The sequence below is a fragment of the Abramis brama genome (genome assembly GCF_963993115.1).
Source record: "Abramis brama genome assembly, chromosome: 21".
In the NCBI taxonomy this organism is placed as follows: domain Eukaryota; kingdom Metazoa; phylum Chordata; class Actinopteri; order Cypriniformes; family Leuciscidae; genus Abramis; species Abramis brama.
The window spans coordinates 31882028-31894859 of NC_139983.1; the positions used below are offsets into that span (position 1 = coordinate 31882028).

A 12832-nucleotide genomic window follows, 5' to 3' on the forward strand; every position below is an offset into this window, starting at 1 on the left:
GTAATAATATTTCATAATATTACTGTTTTTTGTTTTTGTTTTTTGTTTTAACTGCAGGCTTGATGAGCATAAGAGACTTCTTTCAAAAACATTAAAAATAGTAATGTTTCCAAACTTTTGACTGGTACTGTATATATATATATATATATAAAGAGGTCAGAACACTATAGTAGCCTACTGGTTGTGAAAAATTAAGAGAACTTGAAACGTTTGTAAACCTGAATCATTTGCATCCCTGAACATGTAACGTTACATGAATGGTGTAAATTCATCTGAACTACTGGTGTGTTGAAGTTTGCTGACTGCAGGACGCATGACATCTTCCACAACACTGAAATTACCTTTGCTTCCTTTTAAGCCACACTTAACGTTCCTCTACACTTCACTCACTCACAAACATATATATATTTGTAAGCATCTTCAAGCCTCGTGGGTACAATTACCTGCTGGAGTTCTGAACATGTTTCCATTTAGTGAAAGTACTTACTGTAAAGCACAACTGCCACTGGAGGTGTGTAAAACGGAGAACACGCTCAGGCTCAAAGCAGGACGCTCAATAAAAGCACACACACACACACACGACACAGTCCAGTGGACTATCGAGCAGCTGGCGTGAGGATGTCAGTGTGACGGTGTGATGCAGCACTGCCCTCTGCTGGTTCTGTCAGCACAACAGATCCTGGTGGCAACAACATCCAATTAAACCGGAGATGAAGCTGGAATAAAGAAAGGTCTTTGGAGACTAACATAATGAGCACAAGGACGGGAAACAATTCTTTTTTTAGTTGGTCTGGAGTTTACAATGAAGATCAGAAGAAAATGCAGAAACATTACAAAATTCACATTCTTCACAACTAAGTGTTTATACATTACAAAACAATGGCCTGGTTTCACAGACAGGGCTTATTTTAAGCCATGATTAGGCCTTCAAGTAGCTTTTATAAACCTGCCTTAGAAAAAAAAAAAAAAAAAATTACTGGTAACATATTTTAAGATCTGCCAGTGCAAGTTGCTTTCAGTCAAAACATGCAAACATGCATTTTAGTCTGGGACTAGCTTAAGCCTTGTCTGTGAAGCCAGGGGTGTAAATAATCGATTTTAAAACTTTTTAAGATAGCTTCTTGTTTATTTAGAAGGCTGCACAGTCCAACAAAATACATTTTAGGATGATAAATTGTGACATTTTGTTCAGAATATCCTCGCCAATTCCCATTACCATAATTGCTGTGATGTTTGTGTTTTCAGTGTGCTTTAGTTCTGAGAAACTCTACTTAAAATGTGTCTGCAAGATGATTTTAAACTCCAGATTAGGGGTGGCTCATATGATCATCATCTGAAAAATTATACTGCAAGTTCTGCAAATACTGTTTTTAGTGTAAAAAAAAAAATTAAAATAAAAAAAACATTCATTGCAATGATGAAAATCTAATGAGAATTAATGAGAAGTACAAATAATCTCAAAATTAAAATGTCCATGCGCATTACAATAACCACAATTTGGGGGTAAAACATGCTTATTTGTCATGAAAATAATGTCACAATGTATCTACAAATAGAACTCTGTGGCTTTCTTTTAATTTTGGGGTGAAATATGACCGGTATATGATTTTGTAAAAGATGCTTCTAAGATTTTTGTCTAACTGAAATGAAACGTCCCTGAAGTGGCCACTGCTCACACTAATTAATTTCTGAAAGCTGTGATAGCTATCAAGTTATAGATCCTTTCGATTGAGTCTCAGAATGCATTGTTACCCGGCGAGGGTGAGAAGCTAAATTTACACTAACCAGAATGTTTTGGCGCAGGTGGCTAGAAGACAATACCTCTACTGTGTCGCCTGGGAGTGTGCATGTAATGAAATGGCCTGCGTATTTAACATGCAGATGTATGCATGCTGTAATTAATTTGCCATTACTCCTTGATTGATATCCCTGTGTGTTTTGAAGCAGACATCAGGGCTATAATTACTCCCCATGTTGTGCTCCCTCCATTGTTTTGTTACAATAAACAGATGCTAATTTTACCATGGCAAACAAGTAATTGTCCTGCTCAATAATTGGGTAAAACAGTGACCGTCTGCCATTTGCTGGGGGAGAATTCAAACACGCACGTTATTAGACTCTTTCGTTTAATTTCACTGAAAACTTCCATTCAAAACCAAAACATGTGATCCCAAAAGAAGGCGATGATCCTATGCATCACAATGACTGTGAGGTGCTTTCAGTCTCTTTATTTAGACGATAAAACCACTATACTTTTCTCATCCGTTTCTTTGGCCGCTGGGTGAAAGGTGACGTGCCCATGAGAGAATCTGGTGAGTGGGACATGTAACTTCCTTCTGAACCTCCAGGAGATGGAGGGATGCCAGCCTCACTCATGGTGGACATGGGACCCTCTTCAAAGACGTCGCTGCCCAGAACCCCGTGACCTGACACCTGGACCTCCTCACTGTCCTGGGGCTCCATCTTCACCTGGGCTAGATGCCACAAGGGGGAGCTGTTCCCTGCCGCTACTGTTGAAGACACAAAACAAACATACACTGGATTCATCTGGAGTATTAACAAACTTTCCGAATGATCCTTGTCTTTAAAGCTGCAGTCCGTAGATTTTCCTCTTTGTCGCCATCTCTGTTCGAAATCTGCAATTGCAGTTATCAGCTGTACGTGGGTTGTGCCTCGGCACGTCACAGCGTGGATGAATCCAATGTTTTGAGGAGAATGTGCGGCTGTCAGTCGCCGCGCCGGTGTGGATCCTGGCATTCGCAATCACAGATTATACTTTTTGAAAGTATGACCAACATAATCATTTTCACCGGAAAATGTCGCCTGAACAAATAACATCCACTTTTGTTCTGACCAACTAAGGGGAAAAAAGCATTGCAGTAAATCGCGCTGATTAAATCTAACGATTGCTTATCATATCACGTCAAACCGTGCAAATTATACTTTGTTCTCAAATTGTTAATGTTAACAACATCAGAATTGCGTGACATTTAATGCCCTTCCGATATTATCCTTGTTTTCGCATAGGCCCGGTTGCAGTCTCTTTTTTTCTGTAGACACTCCGAAGTCCGAAGTCTTTAGCATTTTACAACGGGTGAATCTCCAGTTGTCACTGGTGATTGTCGTTTGAACCTTTCTGGATCTGCCATCAAATTGATAAGTTTAATTATCAATTAATCAAACAGGCAGTTTTGAACACTGGCTGGTTATGTACTTGCTCTCAAATTTATTTTGGATCATTTTTAACCCACAAAAGTTACGGACTGCAGCTTTAATTCTGACCACTATCCTTGCTGTTTCCCTTAAAGATGCCATATTATGCTGTTTTACAAAGCCTTCCGATGCGTCCCAAATCGCGTACTGTTTGAGTAGGTACTACTGTACGTTTGAATTTGAACTTTACGACCGTTAAAAAAATGTGCTCTATATAGCATGAATATGGGCAGTATGAATGAAATTCAGACATACTACATCCACGATGTTGTTTCTGTCACGTGACCTTCCAGTAACAGTTGCGTCGCTTCACTTCCATTCATGAATCCCCTCCCATGGCCTCATGGGATAGTAAAGTGTCCATCGAATGCACACTTCAGAATCTCTGTGGGAGGAGTGGGTCATCCGGGGACTTTTTGCCTACTGTTTTACGAATACTACACTATAAACCCGAATAAGTTGACAACTCAATAAATTTGAGGTAATCAGTTACATCCAAAACTTTTCTTAAACTTAAAAATCTTAACTTAAAAATTAAGTAAGGAGAACTTGCATATTTTTATTCTGTACTCAAGACATTTTAATTGCTCTTAACATGAAATATTTGAGTAAACTAATTCATTCATTCATTCATTTAACATAAAATTATCATTTAATCTCAAACTTAAATATTTTTAGTAGAAGAAACTTGGCTAGCTTTAACGAGCTAATTCGGTAAATGCTAAAATCCCAGCCCAGTTTCAGTTCAATTTAAGCTGAATAAAAAATAAAATAAAATAAAAAGTTCATAAAACTCAAAAGAAAAATACATTTCTAAAAACTCATTAAAGTTAATTTGATTGAACTAATTTGTTTAATTTAAGTTTACCCTACTCAAACCAATTAAAAATTTTGATTGATTGAAAGGTTTACAATGTAGGAATTTGGACATGCTACTCTTTTTACATACTGTTTTTCACATACTACATGTAGTGTAGTATTCAATTTCGGATGTGATTTTGTGATTTTTGGGGTCTACTAGAATAGGTTTTCATGCTTATTTTCCCCATATTCCCCATTGTTGCAGCATCTCTCTCTCTCCAGTCTGTCAGTAACGCTCTGTTTAGTTGCAGTCTCTATGAAGCCCCTCCTTCTGAAAAGCATAATGTGCTCTGATTGGTCAGAGTGTTGTTATTTGTTGACCACTTTGAGAGTGTTTCAGAAATGCTACCATAACACTCTACTAACTAACTCAACCAGGCCCCGCCCCTTTATTTTCATATAACATTTTTTTTTTTTTTTCAATTTCAATACAACAGCAAAAACTAATTCAAGCCTAACTAATGGAAATAAAAAGATCAATTATTGAAGACAAGTAAAGAGCTGGCAATCAGTCCCTCCAGGATTACACGATTCTGCCTGCCACCACAGAATTGAATGTAAAAATCAAACAAACTCCACATTATTTGCGGTAGCTTGAACTTTTGTCTTATTTCTGCAATTGTTCCAGAAAAAAATGTGTCCCTAAACATGAACAAACTGTGATTAGTTGCTTTCATGTCAGTCAGACATGACTGTGTGTTTCTTGGGCAATGAAAGCTGCGATGGAGTCCAGACCTTCTGCCATCTATAAAGACGAACTCTAATGTGTTTAATAAATCGAAGCTCACTATAGATATGAATATCATTAATGGTTGAAACACACTGGTAAGAATGAGAAGGTCTGCAGTGACTGCTGCATGCCAGTGGCAAAATCATTATTTATTATTCAGGAACTACATTTGGAAAGGAAAATATTAAAAAATATTCTATAAAAATTTGATATAAATGGCTTTACGCTTGACAGTCCTAAAATAATTATCCGCTGATGTGCTGAATGAGGTACCGGAAACGCCTGATCCATAATAAGCAGAATGCAGGAGCAGTTTTGCTTCAACTCATCCTCTTTGAAGTACCACCTCAACAGCCGCTTGTGTAACAAATTTCGATGCCTTCAACAATAAATTTCAAAGACGATCACGTCCGGACGTCAAATTACCTGCAGTGAGCAATGTTCCTGTTATTATGCAGAATCCACATGTTGATTTGTGAGGTGTTGTTGACAGATTAAAGGACAGTATTTCTCTAAAGTCTGTTGTTGATTCTTTATACTGTGCTGCTAGTTCGCGAGTGTCTGTCAGAACAGACAGATTATAAAATATTTGCAGTAGAAAAAAAGGATAACGCACAGCTGGGCTTCAATTAGATGTTTTGCATGCAATTTCTCTAGTCTAAGAATGTATTAATGCAGAGAAAGAATCAGCCTCTGAGTCCAAACACCCAGATTGTATTAAAACTTGTATTAAAACTTTAATTTCATGATTATATGTGGGCTTTGAAATAGTTATAGTAATTTAGACCAAGGGCCAGATTTACTAAACAGGGTAAATTAGTGTGAGAGCACAATCCCATAAAAGTACAAATGGGAGTGGAAAGTTCTGTGTGTGATCTACTGACGACACACACATTAAAGAACACAGACCCAGCCGGATCATTTCCATGATGACCAACGCCATCTACCAAGAGCAGCGCAAATTAGCGTCTGGTTTAAGACATGCTTTTTTGGGGGGTAAATAATGGCGCAAACACCAGTAAACTGACTAGCACAAACCGTAGTAAATCACCTTGCGTGATTCATTTAAAGTGTAAATTGCAGGTTAAATTTTTCATGAAGATAATGCAATGTGTTTATTAAACATAAAGATAAGAACCGTCCACCATTGTTTTTTATACCAAAATGCTGAATATAATATGAAAAGTTGGCACTTTTAACAGTGGTTTTAACCACTCCCGCTCCCTTCCACTAGATGGGGCGTGACGTCATAAGAGGAACTGACTAGTAGAGTTACCGGCATAGTCATAGCTATAGATGCCTTGCATAACTACAGAAAAGTTGGTTGTATGTTTTATTTGATAAAAAAAATTATGGATAAAATAACACAACTGTAAACATACTCGTGTGTGCTGACTTCAAGGGGACCGTGATCCTGCCTGAAATGAGAATAAGCTATTCGCAAAACAAACGTCACACGTCAGATCAGCCCGTCGCAGGTCCAGCTGTTCCACTAAACTCCAAAACGCGTTCACCTCACGGCAGCACATACTCTCCCCTGCTGATTCAATTGGGTGGCATAGCCCACACAAACACAGTGATGGGGACATCGATCTCTCTTTTTCTTTTCTGACAATAAACATCGCTAATTAAATCGTGAGAAATAGCGTGGATTGAGGAAGGGTATTACATGACGTTTGAGGCGTCGATGAGACTAGCGATTTGGTGCCTGTGCAGTGTGTGCATCTCTACAGCTCTGATTTGGACTGACACCATGTAAGTAAATAATGTCTTCAGTCGTTGTTCCTCCTTGCTATTCTACATGACGGCAAACTTTTGAAAAGACAGGCTTGTTCCCTTATATTATCCGGGTTAAGTTTGCACCAGGCTAGCCTAGACTAGCTCTAACGTAGCTACTCACCAGGACACCTGGCCAACCCTCCACTCATTCTCCTCACACCAAGCATTAATAACTCTTTGAGTGCCATGGCTCCTGGCAATTTCCTCCCCTCTCTCACGCCTGACCGGTTAAAAATTGTAGGGCTGTGGTCCATAAAGAATTTGATGGTTTCCCACATCCTCAGTCGTTCTCCAAATAGCCATAATACAGTAAGAATCTAGCAGAGTATGGGTTGCGAGTTCCTCTTATGACGTCATCACCAGTTACTGAAAAAACACGCTACCTTTGAAGAAACCTCAATAAATGTTATTTTAACGCATTTTAAGACAGAAATAATTAAATATATACATATAGAGCACTTTAATTTACACATTAATTGGCTGTGGTGGTTAACCTGCAACTTACACTTTAAATACTCTCCTCCCATACATTTGCATGTGCACAATGCATATGCAATAAGGTCAGCCGCAAATATAACCCCGTCCACTCCTTTACAGCGGTAATTTTTCACTGCGTGTCTTTAGTAAATCCTGACAGTAGCTCAAAATGACCCAGCATGCTATGATTTGTTAACGTTTTTAGACTTTTTTTATTTGATATTTCATGAATTCTTCAAAAAAACGTGTTTCATACCTGCATTAATGTCATTTTAATATTTCTTGATCATAGGATTAGAAAAAATATATTTTTATATCACTACCCCAAGAACGCATAAAGTGGGTCAAATTGACCCATATTCATTTCCTATGGAATTTTGACTCAACACAGTCCTTTTGGATACATTTTTGTCAATAATAATATTTATTTTCTTTAAACTTTATGGCTTACTTAAAAATCTGACTTGTTTTGCTCTGAGCCAAGAATTTGCCTCAGAAACCAACCCCGTGTCTGAATACGCATATCTGCACTATACTATACTATATTATACTATACTATATAGTAGGTAAAAAGCAGTATTATAAAATTAGTATTAATATGCAGTATTATGAAATTAGTATTATCTCAAAAATACGCGGATGACCTACTACAGTGTAGACAGCCTCAGCTATAGCTGTGGCGCATGTTAAAAAATGCACCGGGTGCAGATATGTTGAATGAGTTTGATATAAGAGAGAAACTCGTATTTTCTCTAGACAAAGTGTCCGCCTATTCAATTGCTTACTCATAGTCTACTCACAGCAACCCAGACCTTTTATTGAAACTAGCCTACTTTTACCTGGTGAGACATGCTTTCATAAGCAGCCAAAATAACTGTATTTGCAATGTTTAATGGGGAGGCGCGATGTTGTTTGAAAATGTGCTTTATGTTTGTAATTCTGCTAGATGCCACTAGTGTTGCAGAAACTACATTCTTCGCCCTTAAGGCGAGACACTACAGGTGAATAGGGTAAAAAATTTAAATAGCAGATATCACCATGAAACTTTCCCAGTTGATTATCTACATTAAGATGAGAAAAAAAATGTATTACAAGTTTTCTGTAATTTAATGTTTAAATATGCAAATTAGGCATTGTCTAATTAAATATGTGCTAATTTGCATATATTTTAAAAAACGAAATCTGAGTATTGGATAAAGCCAGGTTCAAAATTATTTTTTCATTGTGTTCACATATTAGATGGGAAAAAAATTACAGAGGGATTTATGGATATCTACTTTTGTTATCATGTAAATCAGAATATACTGTCAATAGCCTTAAAACTTTTTATTTTCGCCATGTTTTTTGGAATAAAATGTTATATAAATCAGGATAGGAATAATATATTTACAAATCCCTCTGTAAATGTCTTCATAATATAACTAGGTACAAGACTGGAAAGTTTGGTGTATAGAGGTGCTACTGAAGTGGAGATTTCGGACTTGGAGTTTGAGAGAAAAGTCATTTTGAGAAAACGGGCTTTAAAGATTTATGAGATTGCGCATTTAGAGTTAAATCCCCCCTTTTACTTTCACGATTGGTTGCTGATAAAAAGGAAATGCCCATATTTGGATCCGACAGCATTATACAGGAGAGAGAGAGCTTTCCAGCGGTGTGTGTGATGACAGGGTGCAGACAGCGATCGCGGAGCAGCGGGATGATTTACAACGCCAACTTTTGTTGAATTTATGAGAAATCTACAGACGCAAACAGACAAAGTGTAGTAAAATAAAGACCTAAATGTGTATTTCGGACTTTTTTTCACCACAAGTCTGAAAGATGACATGTTATTGAAGACAAATATCCCAAAATCTCAAAATTGACCAGTGAAAAAAAATAAACAATGTTTTTGCCTGCCGTGTCTCGCCTTAAGGGACTATGAAGTAAAGTATGAATAAATTGCATGGTGATTTAAATGACCATTTAAACATCTGTTCGGTAAAGGATCCTTCAGGTACCTGAAGTGTGAGGGGAATGTCCTTCCTCCAGTCCTCCAGCCAGTCTTTCACTGGATGTTCCCAGCACACCGATGGGCAGGGCCTGGTCACCTGAGGCCAGATCCGCTTCCGGCTCCTCGCTCAAAGGAAACGCAATGTCACTCACCGGCTCCTCTTTAACCTTCAAGGGTTTGGAGTCCTCCAGAGCCTTTTCTGGATTCACGAGTCTCTCGTACTCTTCTGAGAGCTCCTTACTGACCTACAGTCAAAGCAATGTCAATAAAAGCTGCATGTACAGTCATGTAGGAACTGAAGCTGAAATAACATTGGAGAGATCTCACCTGCAGCATGTAGCTGTGGTAATCTTTGATGCGGACCTGCCAGAAGCGCTGGAGCGCCAGGACGCTGCCGATGCCCACCTCATGAAACACCTGCTCCACCACATCAGGGAAGGGTGTAGATCCCCGACAGGCCTCTCTATCAACAGCCACGCGCAGCAACTTGGTGAGCCGCAGGTAGTGTTCGTGAACCATATCGGTCAAAGTCTCCAACACGCTCTCATTGGCCGACTCGAATCCAGCGTGAGCGAGCACTGTGGCGACCGACTGGTACAGAAGCTGACGGCAGGACAGCCAGCTCAACTCAGTGACTGGCTCACCTTTACCTCTAAAAGGAGGGAAATCAGGAGAAAGATAGAGAGAGGACAAGACATCTAATTAGGAATCACAGGACAATAAAGTTTGGACTTTTCTAAATAAACTCAAAAGAGTTTTGTTTTTTTTGAATAGCTGATGATACCTAGAGAATAGTTTCATCAAGATAAATGTAAATGTGGGCTTTGAGGTTGTAGGCATTACAGACAGACAAGGGGTATGTATAACAGTAATTTATATAATATATAGTGATTTATATTTATATAATATATAGTTTATATAGTGATTTATATTTATATTATAACAGTGACGATTTTTAATAAAATCTAGTTCAGAATATAAGTCGAATTCTAAGAAATGTTTGTTGTATCATGTTGGTTTCATATGCGTTTGGTAAACTTTTTTTTTTTTTTAATAGTCTATATTTTTAGTCTAAAAATATAATGTGGTGTAACCAGGGCCTAAAATGAACACTCGCCAAGTGCCAAATAAGAGTAAAAATCAGCGTTGGCGAGTAAGACACTTTTGCATCTTAAGGTCCTTGCACATTGAGTCCGAAATAATTCTCGTCCGAAATTATGCACTTTAAAAAATAAATACGACCTCACGTTGTGTCAATCACGTTCACACACTGCCTCCTTCAGAGCCACCGAATGACGAATACGAAAAATTCGAACTCCGTGCGCAAGGACCTTTATTGTGCTTAAATTGTCAAATACACATAAGGTTTACATAAACACAGTCATTTCTATCTTAAGTGGATGTAAACGGATGCGTGTCAGTATATTAGATCTGTGCATGAGCTCTTAAAGTGACAGCAGCCTAATATACCTGCCGTTGTCTGTGTCATTAATGTTAATCAAACTATGAAAGACAGAGCAAATCACTCACTGCTCTTGACTGAATAACTTTTGTAGCTTTAAGAATCAATGTATAATTCATACAGTGAGTGAAGTCTATGTAATCTTTTATTTTTACATTTGTTTGTTCAATTTCTTACTTGAATGTACATACTGTGGCTGAAAATATTAATGCACTGTTTATTTCATTTGTATCTTGTATTGTATGTCTCCTATTATTTGTTATTTGCATCGTTGTTCTTATTTTTAATAAGATTTTATTTTGGACGTATCGCCCACCCCTAGTTTGGCCTAAATGGTCTGTCATTCTTTTGTCTTTTGTTACCTTGTAAAGCTACATTTTTAAAACAGGGAAGTTGGAGTGCTGTGACTTGCAACATAGTCTTAAAAACCACCATGAAAAAGAATCATGATAAGATTGTGGATCGTGATCCTGTCTGAAAAAAATTGTGATATATTTTTGCTACATTTTGCCCAATTTACAAGGTAAAGGGATTTTTTCAAACATTATGAATTAATATTTAACTCTAAATAAATAAATTAACATTAGTTTCTGGGTAGTTGCATCACATGAGATTTTACAAGCTGAACTAACCTTGCCTTATAAAAATATAAAAAGTTACAATTAACTGATATTTTAAGAGACTTATTGACCTGGACACTCTCTATGAAATAATTTCCTGTTTTAAGTTTTGCTACATAATTTGTTTTCTAAGATATAATACAATTCTGCATAATAAGGTTCTCATTTAATGAATTTCATTCTTTTAATGAGGTGTTTTACTTCATTATGATAGCAGGGCAGTTGCATCACCCTGACATTTTTACTTTATGCACCCATCAAATATCATTCAAAATTCATTTTAATGCAGACGCGTTCACCCTACAAGAGGTGCAAGTATGAGTTTCATTTTAATGGATCTTTAACATATTTTTAGAAACAACTGATATGCCTGATATACATGATGATGATCTACTGACGTACTTGTAGAAGTCGCTCTCTGGGTCACTATGGCGTAGCTGGAATGGATGTCGAGGAGCTTTACTATCCAGTGGAAGCAGATCATCAGGTACAGTGGGTGTGACAGGGCGAGGAGGTAGAGCATCCACATCCTCAGGTTTGAAGACACCCTGGGCATCTAGTAATGTGGGCAGAGGCTGCTGGCCCTGCTGGGCAGCAGCAATGAGACCCCGGAGACGACGGGCATGCTGGCTCAGCTGCACAGTGTGGATTGTGAGGCTGCAGGGCTCTGAGGGGATGTCCAGCATGGTGGTGGGACGTGGACGCTGGGCAGAAGGTTGGTGCAGGGGAGGGTCCTGCATCTCCACCTGCCGGAACTCGCGCTGCAGAAGGTCGAAAGAACTGCGGCCCGAGGGAGCCGAAGCCACTGGGAGCTCGCCCCAATAACGCATCATCTTCACACAGTGCTGCTTTTGGCAGTGGCACAATTCTTGAGTACAATCTGAAACGTAAGTGAGCAAGCAATTTCATTTTATAGCACAATTTCAAACGACATACATTGTCTCGAAATGCTTTACAACAACGATGACATTAAAACCAACAGTTAATGATATACAAATATGTATACATCATTGTAGTGTTTGTTGCACTGCCTTTATTTTATGCAAATTGTTAAAATAAAAAAAATAAGTATATTGAAATACAATGGTTCTCGTTAGATTATCAGACAGTCACAAACAAACTCAAAAGTAAAAGAACAAAATATATAAGTTAATGGTCCTAAAAATATGATTCATTTCCTTTATCATTATTATTTTATTTTTTTTGGACATGTTCTTCATGAGATTCGCTTTCAGTACTAAAGATTACAGTAATTTCAATACTGACATGCTATATTATGCACATAAAACGTGTTGTTTATTTATTTTACAAACTTCAATTGACACTGTACAAACAGACGCCCTGCAGACTCCAATGTTTAATGTAACAATTATAAAGCCTAATCATCAGAAAACAAACTGCTTGCTTTAACGTTACCTTTTATGAGTAGATGATCATCATAACGATGAAAAATAGCAAAATAGTGCAATATATATCATTTATATTCAGTTCCGACAAAAAGAACATATAACCGATTAGCGGCAGCCAGGTACAACACTAAAATATTTCCGTGGAAAATGTAAATAGTTCCTAGACATTGGAGATAACAGATAAGAATTTAATATGTTAAATTGGACATATTTATGACAGATAATTATTATACATCCACGTTAACATATTCTGATACATTTATTGTTTTTAATAAGAATGACAGTAATTCA

The 12832-nt window shown here is 37.6% G+C and overlaps 1 protein-coding gene across 1 annotated transcript; it reads right to left on the reverse strand.

Moving 5' to 3' along the window:
* Positions 1-761: 761 nt before the first annotated feature.
* supt7l (SPT7 like, STAGA complex subunit gamma) lies at positions 762-12681 on the reverse strand. Its single transcript, XM_084096573.1, has 5 exons — positions 12549-12681; positions 11535-12012; positions 9378-9702; positions 9058-9295; positions 762-2510 (listed from the first exon to the last, which is right to left on the reverse strand). Exons 2-5 carry the CDS (start codon positions 11963-11965, stop codon positions 2248-2250), a joined length of 1257 nt encoding a protein of 418 aa, XP_083952699.1. The 5' UTR covers positions 11966-12012; positions 12549-12681; the 3' UTR covers positions 762-2247.
* Positions 12682-12832: the final 151 nt, after the last annotated feature.

What these genes read in the sequence shown, in the direction of transcription:
- supt7l (XM_084096573.1), bottom strand. Translation starts at nt 11,965, where the DNA reads ATGATGCGTTATTGGGGCGAGCTCCCAGTGGCTTCGGCTCCCTCGGGC. An exon ending in CCAGAGAGCGACTTCTACAA is followed by an intron (nt 9,703 to 11,534) that starts GTACGTCAGTAG and finishes CCCTCCTTTTAG; the next exon opens with AGGTAAAGGTGAGCCAGTCA. An exon ending in ACATTCCCCTCACACTTCAG is followed by an intron (nt 2,511 to 9,057) that starts GTACCTGAAGGA and finishes TGTCTTCAACAG; the next exon opens with TAGCGGCAGGGAACAGCTCC.